At 55.4% G+C, this 14,735-nt stretch overlaps 6 protein-coding genes across 6 annotated transcripts in view; 4 read left to right on the top strand and 2 right to left on the bottom strand.

Moving 5' to 3' along the window:
- CHGG_08820 (uncharacterized protein) overlaps nucleotides 1-281 on the top strand; it is a gene marked incomplete at both ends in the record, with an annotated part of 1,073 nt that extends 792 nt beyond the window's left edge. The window contains one exon of the mRNA XM_001226746.1: nucleotides 48-281. Within this exon, the coding sequence (XP_001226747.1) occupies nucleotides 48-281 (234 nt within the window). The remainder of the gene's footprint in view (nucleotides 1-47) is intronic.
- Nucleotides 282-2,271: 1,990 nt separating this feature from the next.
- On the top strand, nucleotides 2,272-2,867 carry CHGG_08819 (uncharacterized protein; the record flags this gene model as incomplete). The annotated part of the gene is made up of 2 exons (XM_001226745.1): nucleotides 2,272-2,562; nucleotides 2,622-2,867. The coding sequence occupies 2 exons, from the start codon at nucleotides 2,272-2,274 to the stop codon at nucleotides 2,865-2,867; spliced, it is 537 nt and encodes a 178-aa protein (XP_001226746.1).
- A 3,305-nt stretch (nucleotides 2,868-6,172) lies between these two features.
- Nucleotides 6,173-6,511, bottom strand: CHGG_08818 (uncharacterized protein; the record flags this gene model as incomplete). The annotated part of the gene is made up of 1 exon (XM_001226744.1): nucleotides 6,173-6,511. One exon carries the CDS (start codon nucleotides 6,509-6,511, stop codon nucleotides 6,173-6,175), a length of 339 nt encoding a protein of 112 aa, XP_001226745.1.
- Nucleotides 6,512-7,709: 1,198 nt separating this feature from the next.
- CHGG_08817 (uncharacterized protein) lies at nucleotides 7,710-8,400 on the top strand (the record flags this gene model as incomplete). Its single annotated transcript, XM_001226743.1, has 2 exons — nucleotides 7,710-8,269; nucleotides 8,343-8,400. 2 exons carry the CDS (start codon nucleotides 7,710-7,712, stop codon nucleotides 8,398-8,400), a joined length of 618 nt encoding a protein of 205 aa, XP_001226744.1.
- A 376-nt stretch (nucleotides 8,401-8,776) lies between these two features.
- CHGG_08816 (uncharacterized protein) lies at nucleotides 8,777-11,141 on the bottom strand (the record flags this gene model as incomplete). The annotated part of the gene is made up of 2 exons (XM_001226742.1): nucleotides 8,777-10,177; nucleotides 10,233-11,141. 2 exons carry the CDS (start codon nucleotides 11,139-11,141, stop codon nucleotides 8,777-8,779), a joined length of 2,310 nt encoding a protein of 769 aa, XP_001226743.1.
- A 906-nt stretch (nucleotides 11,142-12,047) lies between these two features.
- On the top strand, nucleotides 12,048-13,481 carry CHGG_08815 (uncharacterized protein; the record flags this gene model as incomplete). The annotated part of the gene is made up of 1 exon (XM_001226741.1): nucleotides 12,048-13,481. The coding sequence occupies one exon, from the start codon at nucleotides 12,048-12,050 to the stop codon at nucleotides 13,479-13,481; it is 1,434 nt and encodes a 477-aa protein (XP_001226742.1).
- Nucleotides 13,482-14,735: the final 1,254 nt, after the last annotated feature.

Here is a 14,735-nt window from a genome sequence, read left to right as displayed (position 1 = left end):
GGGCGAGGTGGGGGAGAGTGACTTCTTCTTCTGCTGCTGCGGAAGAGGTTGTTGGGGAGGAGGAGAGCGCTGCGCTGACGGAGGGGTCGGATTCGGAGGATGGTGACGAGTATGATTTTGTAAACGACTTCTCGCTTGAGGAGGCGGAGGGTTGGGTGCCGGTTATGGTGGCGGAGGAGGACCACGGAGACGACTGGATGTCGTTGACGGGCTCTTGGATCAAGATGGGGGATGCACCCGGCGATGTCAAGAAGGTTCAGGAGAAGGTGGTGGCTGGTTGACTGCTTGCTTGTCTTAATTAGCAAAGGTCGAGAGTTGACCGTCTAAACCGTTGAACAAATAACAAAGATGGGTTGGATTTGCTCGGCTATTGAGGAACTCAGGTTAAGAGTTGGCAGTGACTAAAATTGGTCCTGATCGATAACTAAATAAAAATAAACAGTAACCGCTTTGGATTCGATGGCCTCACTACCTGCTTGGGACAAAAAATCTACACGGTAGCGTCCCGGACTATACGTAGAAGTAGAAGTTCTTTCCCGCAAATATTCAACGAGGACCACCGCCCAAGCGGCAGTGGCTTAATTGGCACTGGCGGTGATCCTCCCGCCCCGGGTAGCCGTTCGCTGTGTAATTCCACTAAGGTTGCAGGTTTGAGCAATACCCGGGGCGAAGATTTAAGGGGGCTCTCCCCCTTAGATGTTTCCGGAGAAATCCCACCGGGGGTTTCGTAGCCAGCCACCTCCCTTCGGGGGGCCGGCCGGTGAGCTTTTGCTTTTTCTTCACATTGTTGTGCCCTCTCGTAAGGATTTTCTAGTGACTGTTGTCTGGTAACGCATCTTAGTCAGTCGAGCCAGCTTGAAGGAGAGATGAGAGGAAAGCTTGAAAACTGTTCTCCCGGACTTTGTGACACTTGCCTGAATGTTCAGTCCCTTCCTTCCTTGAATAGAGCGGCGGGGCCATGTTCGAGCTTGGAAAAGAGTTATATCTTCTCTGTTGATAGATACTTACCTAAGAGGACGGCCATTGCATACCAAAGACATCATGGCACTACGGGGTGTTGGAATCGATCACTAGTGACGACGAGGAACGGCCAACTCCTTGACTTCTCCAAGCTCAACGTCGGAATGTGAATCACCAACCCTGCAATCAAGCGGTCAAAAATCCCAAAAATTGATTATCAATCAAACTATTTCTGGAACTCCTGAAACCTGAAATGAAGCTTTGAGGGTTGACCCGATTCAAAACATGGCCTCCGCCAAACAAGTTGAGATCCAGATCTTCAACAAACGATCAACCTCACGATAAACCGGGGGTAGCACGGGCATATCACTGACAAGACGATCCGGGACGGGCAAGCCATGACGGTTGGAGAAAGCAATGCGAGCGAAAGCATCAAGCGCCAAAGAGGGCAGCGCGAGGCGGCTCTGCGTCGTCAGACGGCATGACCTTCTCGAAGATGAGCGATGCTAATCTGGGACAGCCGATGCAAGCCACCAATCCGGGGGACAGAAAGAGTGGCGCCTCGCTGCTGGTTCGCTGCTGGGGATGGTGCAGGTCTCGCACTTGGCCGAGACGGGGGACTGGGGCCTGCAGGGGAAGAAGGCTATCTCTGGAAATTTTGGGTGGAAAGGCATTGTGGGAGTCCAGATTCCCCTGGCTCGTGCAGAAACAAAATAACGGACCCTCAGCGGAACCGAACAAAAATATCCAGCCCGCCAGTAAGCCGAGCAGTGAGTCGGGTTGACTTGCCCCGATTCCCTCCCTGCCCCCCACTCCGCTCGGCAGACCGCAGGGCTGAACTGGATGGTTAAGGCCACTGTCGTCTCAGCCCTGTTCGGATAAGCTCGCCAAGTGTGACGGCACGGTCTTCTTCATCTCCACCGCCCCACAACCGTCGTGGCCCTGGCCAGTCATGGCCGGGTTCGCCAACACCATGTCACGAACTGACGGGGAAGGACTGCCGCTTGGCGATGGCCTGTCAAGCTCTGGGAAGGAAATCAGAGCGAGAGCCACATGGGGTGTGAGTGACGGGTGAGGACTGGGAGTGTTCCCGATATAAAATAGCATGGCGTCGCCCAGTTTCCTTCTCCTCTGTTCGTGCTCTCACCATCCCATTCATCCAAGACCGGCTCATCCAGCAAACAACAGCTTCAAGTCACTCATTTGCCTTTTTTCCGTCTTCAGCAGTCAACATTGATACCCGGCCTTTGCCAACCCGCTTGATTTCTTCTCCCCTTTGAACCAAACCTTCAAACACAACAATCCAACACAATGGCCGCCCCTCAGCAACAACAGCCCGCCGCCGCCGCCGGCCCCATCAACAACGATGACATCGCCGACTGGACTGCCCGTCTCAACGATGTGTTGGCCCGCCCCGGCGAGTACGTCAACTCCAAGTCACCGGCGACCGCACAGCCGTGGTACAACTCCTTCTTCGGCTGCTTCGCCCCGATCGACACCTGCCTGATGTCGTGGTGCTGCCCGTGCGTGGTCTTTGGCCGCACCCACCACCGCATGCGCAAGGGCGCCAACCTCGAGGGCTACGAGCCCATCAACACTTCTGTACGTTTCCATCGTCGTTCTTCCCTCATCACAACTTCAACTAACAACTCCCGTTCCAGTGCCTCCTCTTCTGCGCCTCTTCCTGCGTCGCTCTCTGGTGGGTTCCCATGGCCATGCAGCGTGCAGACATGCGCACCAAGTACAACCTCGAGGGCAACTGCATCTTCGACATGGTCACCGCCTGCTGCTGCAATTGCTGCCAGCTCGCCCAGGCCGATAAGGAGGCTGCCCACCGCGAGCCGCTGCTCGTCCAGCAGGGCTACCAGGCCCAGGCCGGCATGGCTTTCCCGGGGGCTAAGCAGTAATTTATTTTGAGGTTCTTGGTTATCGGTTATCGGTTCAGGAATGATAATGGGAAAAAGAGACGCGGACAGCTAATGTGGAGTGGATGATGCTTTGGTTAGCGGTGGTGGTCTCTATGGGGTCATAGTTCTCTCCTGCTCAGCGCACATGATACCTTTTCTTGCCTAAATCAAAAGTGCTTTCGAATCGGCTCTCACAAAGTGGAAGAAACGAATGTGAACAATCTCAAAATCTGCCAAACTGTCACAGTGATCAGCCCCTGACCCCGGCACTCCATGCCTTCGCTGCTCTTGGCACACTTAGCGTTGATGGGCTGAACAACCCCCTGTCCATTAATTTGAAACCCAGCACTTCAACTTGTCTGGAAGCGGCATCCACCCCGACAAGTGCAAGGTCCCAAACACGCCAGAATCAGAAAGTCAGACATTCCACAAACACCCAAACGGCTCGCCTCTGCGCCTCCCGGCCCAGGCCTTTTCTTGATGTGTCCGGGACCACCGAGACTTTGGGGGCGGCCTTGGCTTCTCAGCGCCTCGACGTCCCGGTCCCCTTGTTGCAGGGATTGCCAGGGAAACATGAATCACGGGCAGTCCGAACTGAAAGAGCTTAAGCTCTCTGATAACGGGTCTATTTGAGCGTCTGCTACCATAAGCTTGGGTTCTCGCTTGAAGAAGGGTAAATCATTGAATACTTACATGTAACCTAAAATAAACAAAAAGAAAGAAAGGAAGAAAAGAAAAGAACAAAGCCCACTAGTGTCTGAGAAAGGTTTTCAAGCATATAGTGCCAAAGTCATTCTGACAAGGCCTCATCCTTTAAGACCTAACTCTCCGACTTTCTGTATCGTCTAACCATTGTATTGTTTGAGCCGCCACTGACTTTTGCGCCGGCTCCCAGTAAATCTCGTCACCTAACTACATTCTCGAGTAATCAAAGGCTGATAAGGAGGGAACGGCAATGTGTGGAAACGCAAGTGGGATTAACTCTAGCCGCTATCATTTTCATAAACAACATCAAACTACCGTGTCTAACCCCACATACCCATTACGCCCTTCCCCCATACTGTTGGAAAACGACTTTCAGATGGAAAGATGGGGAGAGAGAATTGATTGATCTTCTTCCACCGCTTCTCAGAGTTCTTTAGAGCAAGTGGCTTTATCCTAAATCTTTCCTTTGTCTTCTTGAGTTAACCCGAGTCTTTGTGCTGCCAAAGTTCCATGAAACTGTTTCCGGGTGTCATGACCGTTTCCGGTGCCATGGCTGTTTCCGGTGCCATGGCTGTTCAACAGCTGGTATCAGCCAGAAAGTCCTATGTGGCTAATCCAACACATACAACTCCCACACACGAGCGAGAAGGCCCGCAACCAGCCGAGGCCAACCCCTAACCAGCCAGAAGACCCGCTCATGACACCCTGTGTGGGTGATATGAGATGCCCGATACCCGACTTCACTCGGGGACATGGCGCGGACCGTTCGGGCCGCAGTACAAGTAGTTGCACACCACAAAGGGCAGGACACCACAGTCGTCATGAGGGCACAGGTAGACCGAAGCGTTGACCTCTCTCCTGCAGTGGTAGCAGGTGAGCTGTTCTCGCATGATGGGGCCACCACCGCCGCCACCATCCGACCCTGTGTTCGTGGACGCGTGTGCGGTGGGTCCCGTCGCAGTCCGGGGACTGGGACTTGCTGAGGCTCCGCTCGTGGGCGTCCTCATTATGGCTGATGATGGTGGAGTTGGTGGTGACGTGTAATGTGGGTTTGTTGAGGAACCGTATGCTTAGAGAAACTAAACGCCGAGTCAGCTTAGGGCGGTCTTCCGCGAGCCGTGGGCTTGGCTGATAATCAGGAGCGGCTATGGTAGCCGCTTACAAGTTACTGAAAACGTATCGAACGTGTCCACAAAGAGAACGAATGACGGTTATTGGGTTAAAGAGCCTGTGGGGAAGTGACAAGGACAGTACCTCATGTGATTTGAACTGGTGGACGCAAACTTGGCGGTGCAAAGGGTTATCCACGAGCCGGGACACGGTCTTGAACGGCTTAATCTTTGAAGTAGCCCCTTCCTATAAGCCGTAGGGTAACCGCCTTCAAAGACAAGGGCCGTCGGCTACCACCCCAAGGGAAAGCGCGGGCTGTATGGAACGGGTTAGGGACTCCAAGCCGGCAACGTGCCGTTAACCACCCGCTGAATGGCCGAGCGACATCCACGAGTTGCATTTCCAACATGACATTCAAGTTCACCGTTTCAAGGCCCATGATTCACGTTTTGGATGGCTGGCTCAAGGTGCGTTGGCTGTAGTTTGACCGTTGGCCCAGCCGATTACCTACATGTAGGCGCCAACCCAACAACCGATGGGGTTGGCCAAACGAAGTTGGGTGATGATTAAGTGATTGAGAAATCGAAATCCGAAGGACTCGTTGTTAAGAACAGGTTAACTGGCTCACTATCACTAGGTGGCTACGATCCCACCTCCAGCATAGAATTTCTGTCGGCGAAGGTGACTTGCTGTGAGTTCTGTGTTTCGTACGAAGTATGCTTCCAAGCTGCCGCTAATGAGTGCATGAATCATGTTGTTCAGGCGAACCAGGCAAGGCGTCGGCCAAGGCATTGTATAGTGGGACTTACGGCCTCCAATGTGGGTAGGCACCTAGATATGTAAGTCACATATGAAACATAAACGTTTCTGAGGAAAACGGGTAGCTGCCAACCAACCTATAGCCTAGCACAACTGGTATATACTGGTGTCTCTTCCAACTTGGACTCCCTTTCAAATTCAACTACGATCAGACGCCCCTACCATATCTTTATTTCACTGTAGTCGTCCCCGGATACTAAGAGATTAAAGCTATAACTCAAAAGATATATATTTTTAAAAATACCTACTATTATCTTAGAGTGGTCTCAAAACAAATAGTATTAAACAAAATCAGTCCAACAATACCCTATCCCTCAAACACCTAGTTAGATAGTTTTCCAACTTTCTATATCCTTAACCCTTACATATATATTCCCTAACCCAGGACCAATTTCCATAGTAGCTCCCAGTTTCACTCGGTACCTATTTAATCATGGGCCGGCAAGGAGCGAGCAGCAATATGTGGAAACACAACTGGGATTAACTCTAACCGCCCTCATTTTGATGACCAGCACCAAACTGCCGTCTCTAACCCCACACACCCATCAAGCCTTTCCCCCATACAACTCAACTCGAACCAGCGAGCATACCCGGACCCAGCCGCGGCCAACCCCCAACCCCCAACCCCAAACCACAAGACCAGCTAATGGCGCCCAGGGTGGACGAGATGTCTAAAATGAGTGTGGGACATGGCGCGGAGCGTTGGGACTGCAGCCCGGGTATCCGCACGCCATAAAGGGCCGGACGCCGCAGTCCACGCCAGGGCAGACGTAGGTGGAGACGTCGAGGTTCATCTTGCAGTGCCAGCAGTTGAGCGGGTACCGCTGGTTGACGGGGCCGCCGCCGCCGCCGCTGCCACCACCCGACCTAGCCGTGGACCCATGCGCCGTGGGGGCCCGAGCATTCCGCGAGCTGGAGCCGGAGCCGGAGCTCCTGGAATGGGAGGCGGAGGTCCTGGAGTTGGAGCCAGAGCTGGAATACCTGGGGGTTGCGGTCGTCGACTTTCTCATGGTGATGATGGGCGGTAACGGTAGAGTTGATGGGAAAGTGTAATGTGGCCGAGGGAGAGTGTTATGTCTAAAGAAATCAAATATCCCCACGAGTCAGCCTTCTTCCGTGAGCCAGCTTTCTTCCGCGAGTTGTAGGCTCGGATGTGAACTAAGAGCGGTTATGGTGGCCACTTACGGGAAACGTGCCGGACGTGTCCACAAAGGAATAAACGATGTCTATCAGGTTGTTGAAGAGACTGTTGCGAAGTGAAGAGTGCGGTGATGTGGATTGAACTGGTGAATAAGAAAGCCTTGGGTAGCCGACGGCTCGACAACCTCTTATACTCGATGGCAGCTGTCGATGCCCTCCCAATGGTCAACCCAACGAACACTTACCATCGCTCTCGCTCGCCGATGCTTCTACTTTCCTTGTCTCAACATCGGCCGGACCTGATCCCGAATCAAACTCGGCCATCGGGCTACGCCGCCGGAGTTGGCAGACTGTCTGGGTCAACAAACCACGAAATGCAGGCGTGAAACTCGGTCAACTCAGGGGTAGAAGCCATGGGTTGAAGCAACCAGTTACTTGACTCCTCAACCAAATTGCCCCAAATTACAAGTACTTGGGTGCCAAATACACTGCAAAATAGACCCCCCCGGAATTGCCTCAACGGCGAAGTCCCAAACCAACGACAAACCCTAGGCCCCCAAGTAAGTGATGGGTCATGGTGGCTGGCGGGCGTGGTACCCGAGCGACAGACATGCTGTTTTTAGAACACGGCATTCAGGGTTGCCGTTTCAAGCCTCCAGTCCCAGGTCCTGCATGGTTGGCTCAAGGTGTGGTAACTGTATATAGTACACCGACGACCGGAATTCCGTTTGTCCATTCCGGTGGCTGTGATCCGACTTGTTGGCCTCGCTGGTTACATGTAATAGAAGGCGTCCGCCAAGGCATGGACGGCCCCCAATAATGTGGGACCCCGCATAGCGCCAGGCGGATGGAAGTCAGATCTGAAACATGAGCCTTGCTTCCCCATGTGAGGTCACTGAGGTGGCGCGGAAAGCCGGCTGGTACCAACCAACATATAAGTATCTCCGGACACACTGCCAATCCTGATTGCCCACACACAAACGCATTCCCAAGTGTCATCACAACCGTTCTATTTGACTCCTTTTCATCTACATCAACGCCCCCCGACACCCTCACTCACACTTCACTATGGTTGTCTCCGGCTACCAAGAAAAAGAGGGCGAGTCCCTCACGCCCTTCTACAACCTGATCACCACCAAAACCACGCAACTCAAACAAAGCGTCCACCCCTGGAGCCCAGCCCCCAACGGCCAACTCACCTCCCGCCCGCACAACGCCTCCCGCATCCTCAACGCCGCCGCCGCCCTCCGCCTCATCTCCGCCAAAACCACCATCCCCGTGCCCCGTCTCCTCGGCTCCGGCACCAACCCCGACGGCAACGCCTGGCTCGAGACGGAGCGCGCCCCCCACGGCGTGTGGCTGGACGTGGTGCGCGACCGCTGCCGCATGCCGCCCGGCAAGCGGCACGTGGCGGCGGACGACAGCGGCGAGTGCGACGAGTGCGACCGCATCGCGCGCGCCAACGCCCGTCGCTTCGTGGCCGACGAGGTGCTTCCGCAGCTGAATGCGTTGACGTCGGATGTGACGGGGTTGGGGGGCAGGGTGATTCCGCCGTTGTGGGTGGCTTTTCATGAAGGGGATCCGGGGTGGGTGCCGAAGAAGATGGAGGGGGGGGAGGAGGGGGAGGGGTATGTGTTTTGTCATGGGAATTTGCATGCGCATAGTATATTGATGCATGCGGAGACGTTGCATGTTTTGCAGATTGTGGATTGGGAGGAGGCGGGATACTTCCCCAAGGAGTTTCAGGTCTGGTCTGTGACGCGGGCGGAGTATGAGGCGTTGTATGAAGATGAGCAGCACCGGAAGAAACTGACGGCGCTCATGGTGTAGATGGGAGGGTCGGCTTCTTGGTTTTCTGTTCGATGTATGTAGTATTTGGGAATTGGAAGAATTGAATCTGGACAAACTCGGAGCACGGTGGGGGAATGTCAGAGGAGCACGAATTATATCAAAATTGAAACATGTCCTGTTACCCTTATTCTCAACCATGTCGAACACAAAACAATCTGAAATGACGCCCTGAGCCCACCCAACCAAAAAGAAACCCTAACGCCATGAACCAACACGAATACAAAAGCAAAAAAGTCACCCTGACACCATGAACCAAAACGAATACAAACAAAGCAAAAGCAAAATCACCGCCTACCCCCAAACAACCCTCCCAACGACTTCGAATCCTGCCTCACCCCCGGCGGCGGACCCGTGGGCTTAGACACCCTCTGCTGTTGCATTGACCTGGGCGTATTGTCCGCCGTCGGCCTCGCGTTCGGGAGAGGGGTGCGTGCGGGAGCGCCGGCCAGCGGGCGCTGGTGCGTGTATCGATCTGCTGCTGCGACTGCGGCCGCTGTTGCTGTTGATCGAGGGTTGCCGGTGGTGGTGGGGGGTGGTGGCGCCGCGGGATGGCGATACATGCCGCCTCCACCGCCGCCGTTTGGTGCCGGGTACCCGGCTGGGGTGGGCCTTGGGTTTGCGTTGGCTGTGGGGGGTGGGGGCTGCCGGGGGTAGGGCATGTAGCCTGACTGTGGTTGGCCTGCCTTGGGCCCGGTCGTTTGATGCGTGGGTTTTAGGAAGTTGAGGTCGGCGGAGGTGTAGATGGGGGCAGGGTTCTGGTGCTTGGGGGGGTTTGGCGGTAGCGCAAAGAGGTTTTGCCCGGGGGCGTTTGCCTGGCGTGGGTTGTGCTGGAAGCCAGGTTGGTCGTGGACGGGGGCATACGTGGGGCCAGCCGCTGCGTTCATTGCCAAATCCTTCGCCGTCTTCAGCCCGGGGGCGCCTGAGGGCTTTGCCGCTGTTTTCGTGGTCGGGTTTAATGATGGGTTCATTGCTGCGGGCATTTGCGGGATCTTGGTGAAGTCGTCGATGTGAGTCTGTGCTAACTGCGCCGCTGTCGGGCGCCGGTCTGGGGTCGCGCTCATCATGCGCGCGAGGGTGACGGGGATGAGGGTGTTTTGAGCAAAGGAAAGGGCCCTGGTCGGCCACTTCGTGTCCCATTGGTGAAGCGTCGAAGGAGGGTCTTTGTGGACGAAGTTGGTGCAGCCATAGGCGGCAAGCTTCCTATTCCAGAAATCGACGCTTCTTTTCGAGTCCTTGTAGCACCAGTACTGGAGAAGCTGGCCGAACATAATACCAAGGGCCCATATGTCCGAGGCCGTTGTCGGGGTATTGGTGCGGGCAATTTCGGGGGCGTTGTAGAAGGGGGTACCGCCGCCCGGCGTCTCCTTTTTCATGGCGGCTGCGGTATTGGACAGACCAAAGTCTCCGAGAAAGAAGTTCACATCACCGCTTCCATGGGCATGGTCATACATGATGTTCTGAGGCTTGATGTCCCGGTGGACTATCCCTTTTGCGTGGAGGTATTCAACGGCGGAACACATCTGGACGACAATGGTGGACCAGAAAGCGGGCTGATGTCTCCCCGCACCGTCGCACGAGTGCTGGGGCATCAAATCGGTTACGTTACCCCTATATAGTCCGAAAAAAAGTTGGAAACGACCGCCGATCCGGAAGTCTTGGTAGGTCTCGAAATGCACAATGTGGTCCTGCAAAGATGGTCAGCGAATTCAGTCTTATCTGCGGCGGGATGGCTTTGCTCACATGACGGAGTGTTAGGAGGAGCTCGACCTCGGCCAAAAAGCACTGTTTCCAGTAGTCGTGAGCTTTATCTCCCTTGATCTCTTTGACCGCCCACAGCTCGCCCGAAGACAGTTCCACAACTTTTGACACTTCTCCAAACGTGCCGGAACCCAACACGCCGTACTTGTGGATGGACCTATTGCGGCCGGCGAGGGATGAGCCCCCGGAGGGGGTGTAGCGGCTGCGGAGCTCGCGGGAATGGTACATGGGTGGCGCGAGTGTATCCTCGTCTGGGGCGGTGAGGGTCATGCCACGCATGTGGTGGGCGAGTGCCTTCCCGGCCAGCTCACCCTGGACCACAAAGTCCGTCATGTCCGACTCGCCTTGGTAGGTTCGAGCCCATGTGAGCTTGAAGCAAGTGGATGTGCCAAAGGTAATGTACATCGTCCTGCTGGTTCGGGGTATGGCTCGCTGGCGCGGATTCTTGCCGTGAAGGGCGTACAAATGCGCCTCGACAGGGGTGGAATTCTCAAGCTCGATGGTCGTCAAACAGGGCGAAAGATCGCGGAGCATCAGCTCGCCGGATGGAGCAAGAAAGAAAAAGAAGTGGTCGTTGCGATAATTTCCATAGCTGCGGGCGCGTCTTGCCCCGTCAGCATTGCGGCCATTGCCGGTCCTCGGCCCGGGGACTGGGGGTTCCGACGGTAGTCGGATGTCGTGAGTGTCATTCCGCCCAAATGACAAGAGCCGCCCCGGAATCTTGGAACGACGGTCGGCATAGCAAGCGAGAACTCGCACCCCGAAGTGCTGCGTCGTATGGTCGGGATTCAGGGATATGATGGCTTCCGCCTCGTCGTCCATCGGTATGAGGACGAAAAGCAGATCCTTGGCGGCCTCCTTTTTGGGTGCGGGGGCACGGCGTGGAGGCATGGTGATATTGGTGGAAGAAATAAGACGAGAATGGGCTTGGAAAAAAACAAGAACAGAAACAGAAATGGAAGAAATGCGAGGCACAGTAATTGGATGGGAATCATGGGATTGAAAGGTCTGGTGGAATCAAACGAGGCGGCCAGCCATGGGACTGCCTGTCTTATAGCCCCCGACACCCTGAGTTTCCAAAGAGCTGGTTTGAGGATATCTAACCCCAGTGTTAGCAGATTGGGTAATTACCTCTAGGCTGGAGGGAAGAGGCCTGGCCTCTGAGACCCGGGGTCGGTCCACCCTCCTCTTCCTCCTCCTCCTCTTCGCTGGCGGGCGGGTAATTGTGTCATGTTTTTGGCCCAAGGTGTCCGTCATTCGCTTGTGCAGGGTTGACGGGAATCTGGAGATCTGTGCAATGCGGTTTGTCACTCCTCAATCGGGGAGAAAAGCCCTGGAAGGCGGCAATAAGCGGCCGTTGATGTTTGATCCGGACTGTTGGGTCTATGTACCCAATCATCATGGAACTCAACCGCCGGAATGGCGCGCTGGTGAAATAAGGCGGATACACACCGTGTACTACTCGAGTATAAGATTGAGAGTAACATTAGGAATCCTGGGGATCGATGTGACCGTGTTTAAGCGCGCGGGAGGTTGAGTGGTGCCCGCCAAGACCTTGGGCCTGCAAGATGCGGCCGCGGGCGCTAACAGGAAGGAACACAAAGCCGTTTCCGCGTTGCAGCACGCGGGGTGCGGCTGGAATCCGTCATTCAAAACATTTTGTCGGCACTCGTCATCAATGGCATTGTTCGGTCAGGGGCTGCGATAGCGATACATTCTTGACGAGACTGTAGCTTTTCTGGCCGTGATTCTTCCATTCTTCACTCGCCATAAACCCTCATTCTGAATTTTTGCGACATGTCTAGCGGTGCGCCATCACAGAAAGGCGCTGACGATGCCTCGGGCGCTCCTGCGCTGACCCGTCACAATTTGAAAAGATTCAACATACACAAGCGAAAAGAAACCGCGCGCCGGAGAGGCCGGTCGACTCCCTCGGCGTCGCCCGACTTCCATAGTTATTGCGAGACCGTCTCCTCTGCTGATCTCCCCTCTCCAAGCCAGAGGCCCACCAGAAGAATAAAAAAGCAAACTGCTTCCGAGTTAGCTGCCGAGGAGGCCATGTTGAACGCCTTGTACGACGCCCACCCTCGTGAAAGGCCCGTTGACCCTCTGCATGCCTTGATAGCACAAGGGGCTTCCGGCAACAACGGGCAACCTGACAGTCCCCGCCAGGCCGCTAGTGTGTCAGCCGGTGTGCGAGCGAGTGTTTCGGAGGGCGCGCAAGGAAGCATACCGGAAGGCGGACCAGACAATGGCGCTCCTCGACAAAGTATGGCCGATGACGCGGCTTCGAAAGTGACTTCGCACTCAGGGCCAGCTAGACCTGTCACGGACGACGGCCCCGTTCCTGCGGAATATGACAACGGCCATCCAGAAGGCCAGTATGACAACGGGCATCCTGCACGATATTACAACGGCTACCCTTCTCATCATGGCTACCCTTCTGGGCAACTGTGGAGTTACGCTCCCCCTCAACCCGGCCTGCCGACTGATCGGCCTACCATCCCTCGCCAACAGCCCTCGGACGGCTCTCCCGGCAACCCGGAGTCTCGGTTTCCCGCCAACTTTCCTGCGTACCACTGCACCCAGAACATGAACGAGATAGCTGCGTATCTGGCCAATGCGAGTTATGTCGCTGCCCTCGGCGGACCCCCTCTCGCCGACCTCAAGTACGGCATAATCATTGTGCCGGCTGGTGAAGAGAGGCTGCTGTTCGGTCCCCCGTCCCAATCCCTCCTGAACCAAGATTTTATCGATGCCATCGACGATGCCAACCGCGACTACGACAGGGCGCTGCGCATGCACGACCCGGACAAGGACAGCGAGGAGTTCGTGCGCTCGCGCTTTGACGACGACTTTGCCTCCGTGTCAGCTGCAGCCCAACAGAATGTTGACACCACTCTAGCGGACGAGAGGGGCGGGGAGGATAGACGCGGCGCCAAAGACGATGATTCTACCACGGCAGACGCGGAGGAGCCGCAGCCGAAGAGGCCACGGCGGGGTCCTCAGCGGAAATCGGCTCGTGTCAACGCTCACGAAAACGCCAGCGCTCGCAATAATGTCGCCTCATCCGGAAGAGCAAGCATCAGCCCCAAGCGAGTCGCGCCCGCGACGGACACGGTCGAGCCGCAAGGGAAACCGAGAGCTAGGCGTACCCCGAGGGCAACTGGCAGGCGAGCCGACAGCCCGTCGAAGCCAGCCGCGAAACGGACACTCAGGGGAAAGAAGTGAGGGACGGCCACTGCTAAGCTTACGAGGAAGAGCGCCCAAACGAAATTATCACGGACGGCACCCGCAGCGGTCCTGGATCGCGAGAGAACGACCGTCGACTGCATAGGCCTTGTCATGAGACCTAGCGAGGGCTGTCCACGGGGTTTTGGCCAGCCTAACTCGGCGAGGAGCAAGGCTAGCGGTCGACAGATCGTGTGCGCTACGCTTGAGGATACGACACCGGCTAGCGTCAGGATAATCCCCTCTGCAGAACCCCCCAGCGTGGTTTTTGAAATCGCACGGGAGCAAGATGCTGTTGAAATGCATCAAACGAGGGATCTGGCCGCGGATTAGGTTGTTCAAGCCGAGACGGGTCACGGGTGTGTAGATGGCGCGGACGTCTTGCTTGGAAAGTCAAAGAGGCGGGTGCAGGAAATGTGGTCATATTAGCAGAGGCGGGGCTGATAAACAATGGCCTGTTTATTGCGGCCGAGAAGGCGGCACCTTCAAGGGATGGCTCAAAGGGAGGAGATGATTGCGGAAAGCAGAATGGAATGTTGCAATCAGATACATCGAGAGACCAAAAACAACTCAGCTAGTATTTTTGGTTACTTTGTGCGAGGCCGTGATTGATCATCGGGGACGTCCAAATCTTGTGATACCGAGTACCTATCAATCAAAATGAAGGGGTATGGATTGAATTATTCTACCAGGCGCTACATGTACAACCGGCCTTAGCGATGAAGTCATCTGCAGTCTAGCGATGACCCAATGGAAAACCGGTTTGATCCTGACTCCACGACTCCGCACCTTCAGCCCCGACTACGGAGCTGCCAGCCGCTTTCCACTCACCTCTCAGCTCGACATCATCCCAACTCTCCATTTACCAAACACACCACTTCAACCCTCACCTTGAATCACCATAACCCCGAACCAAATCAGACAAAATGGCCGGTTCTTCTCTTTGGCTGCTGCCTCCCGAATCCCGTACGTCAACCCATTTGACATATCCCCCGTCCCCACCCCCTTTTTCCCTGCCGCCCAACTCCCACCATCACTACCCTCCGCCCCTCCACCACCACTCCCTATCATAATCAACGCAACCATCCCACCCCCTTGTCCTCCCGTCCCATAAGGATGCCCCGTCAGCATCACCTCCTCCCCCTACTGAACCCCCAAACACACGCCTTCAAAGAATTAACATAATCTCACCCCAGCCGCCGAGAGGAGCCAACTTCATGACCTGCTTGAAAGACTCTAACAACATCACCCCTT

The sequence above is a fragment of the Chaetomium globosum genome, genomic scaffold (assembly GCF_000143365.1).
Source record: "Chaetomium globosum CBS 148.51 scaffold_6 genomic scaffold, whole genome shotgun sequence".
In the NCBI taxonomy this organism is placed as follows: Eukaryota; Fungi; Ascomycota; class Sordariomycetes; order Sordariales; family Chaetomiaceae; genus Chaetomium; species Chaetomium globosum.
Note: the sequence above shows the minus strand (reverse complement) of the source record. Positions and strands in the feature narration are given on the sequence as shown.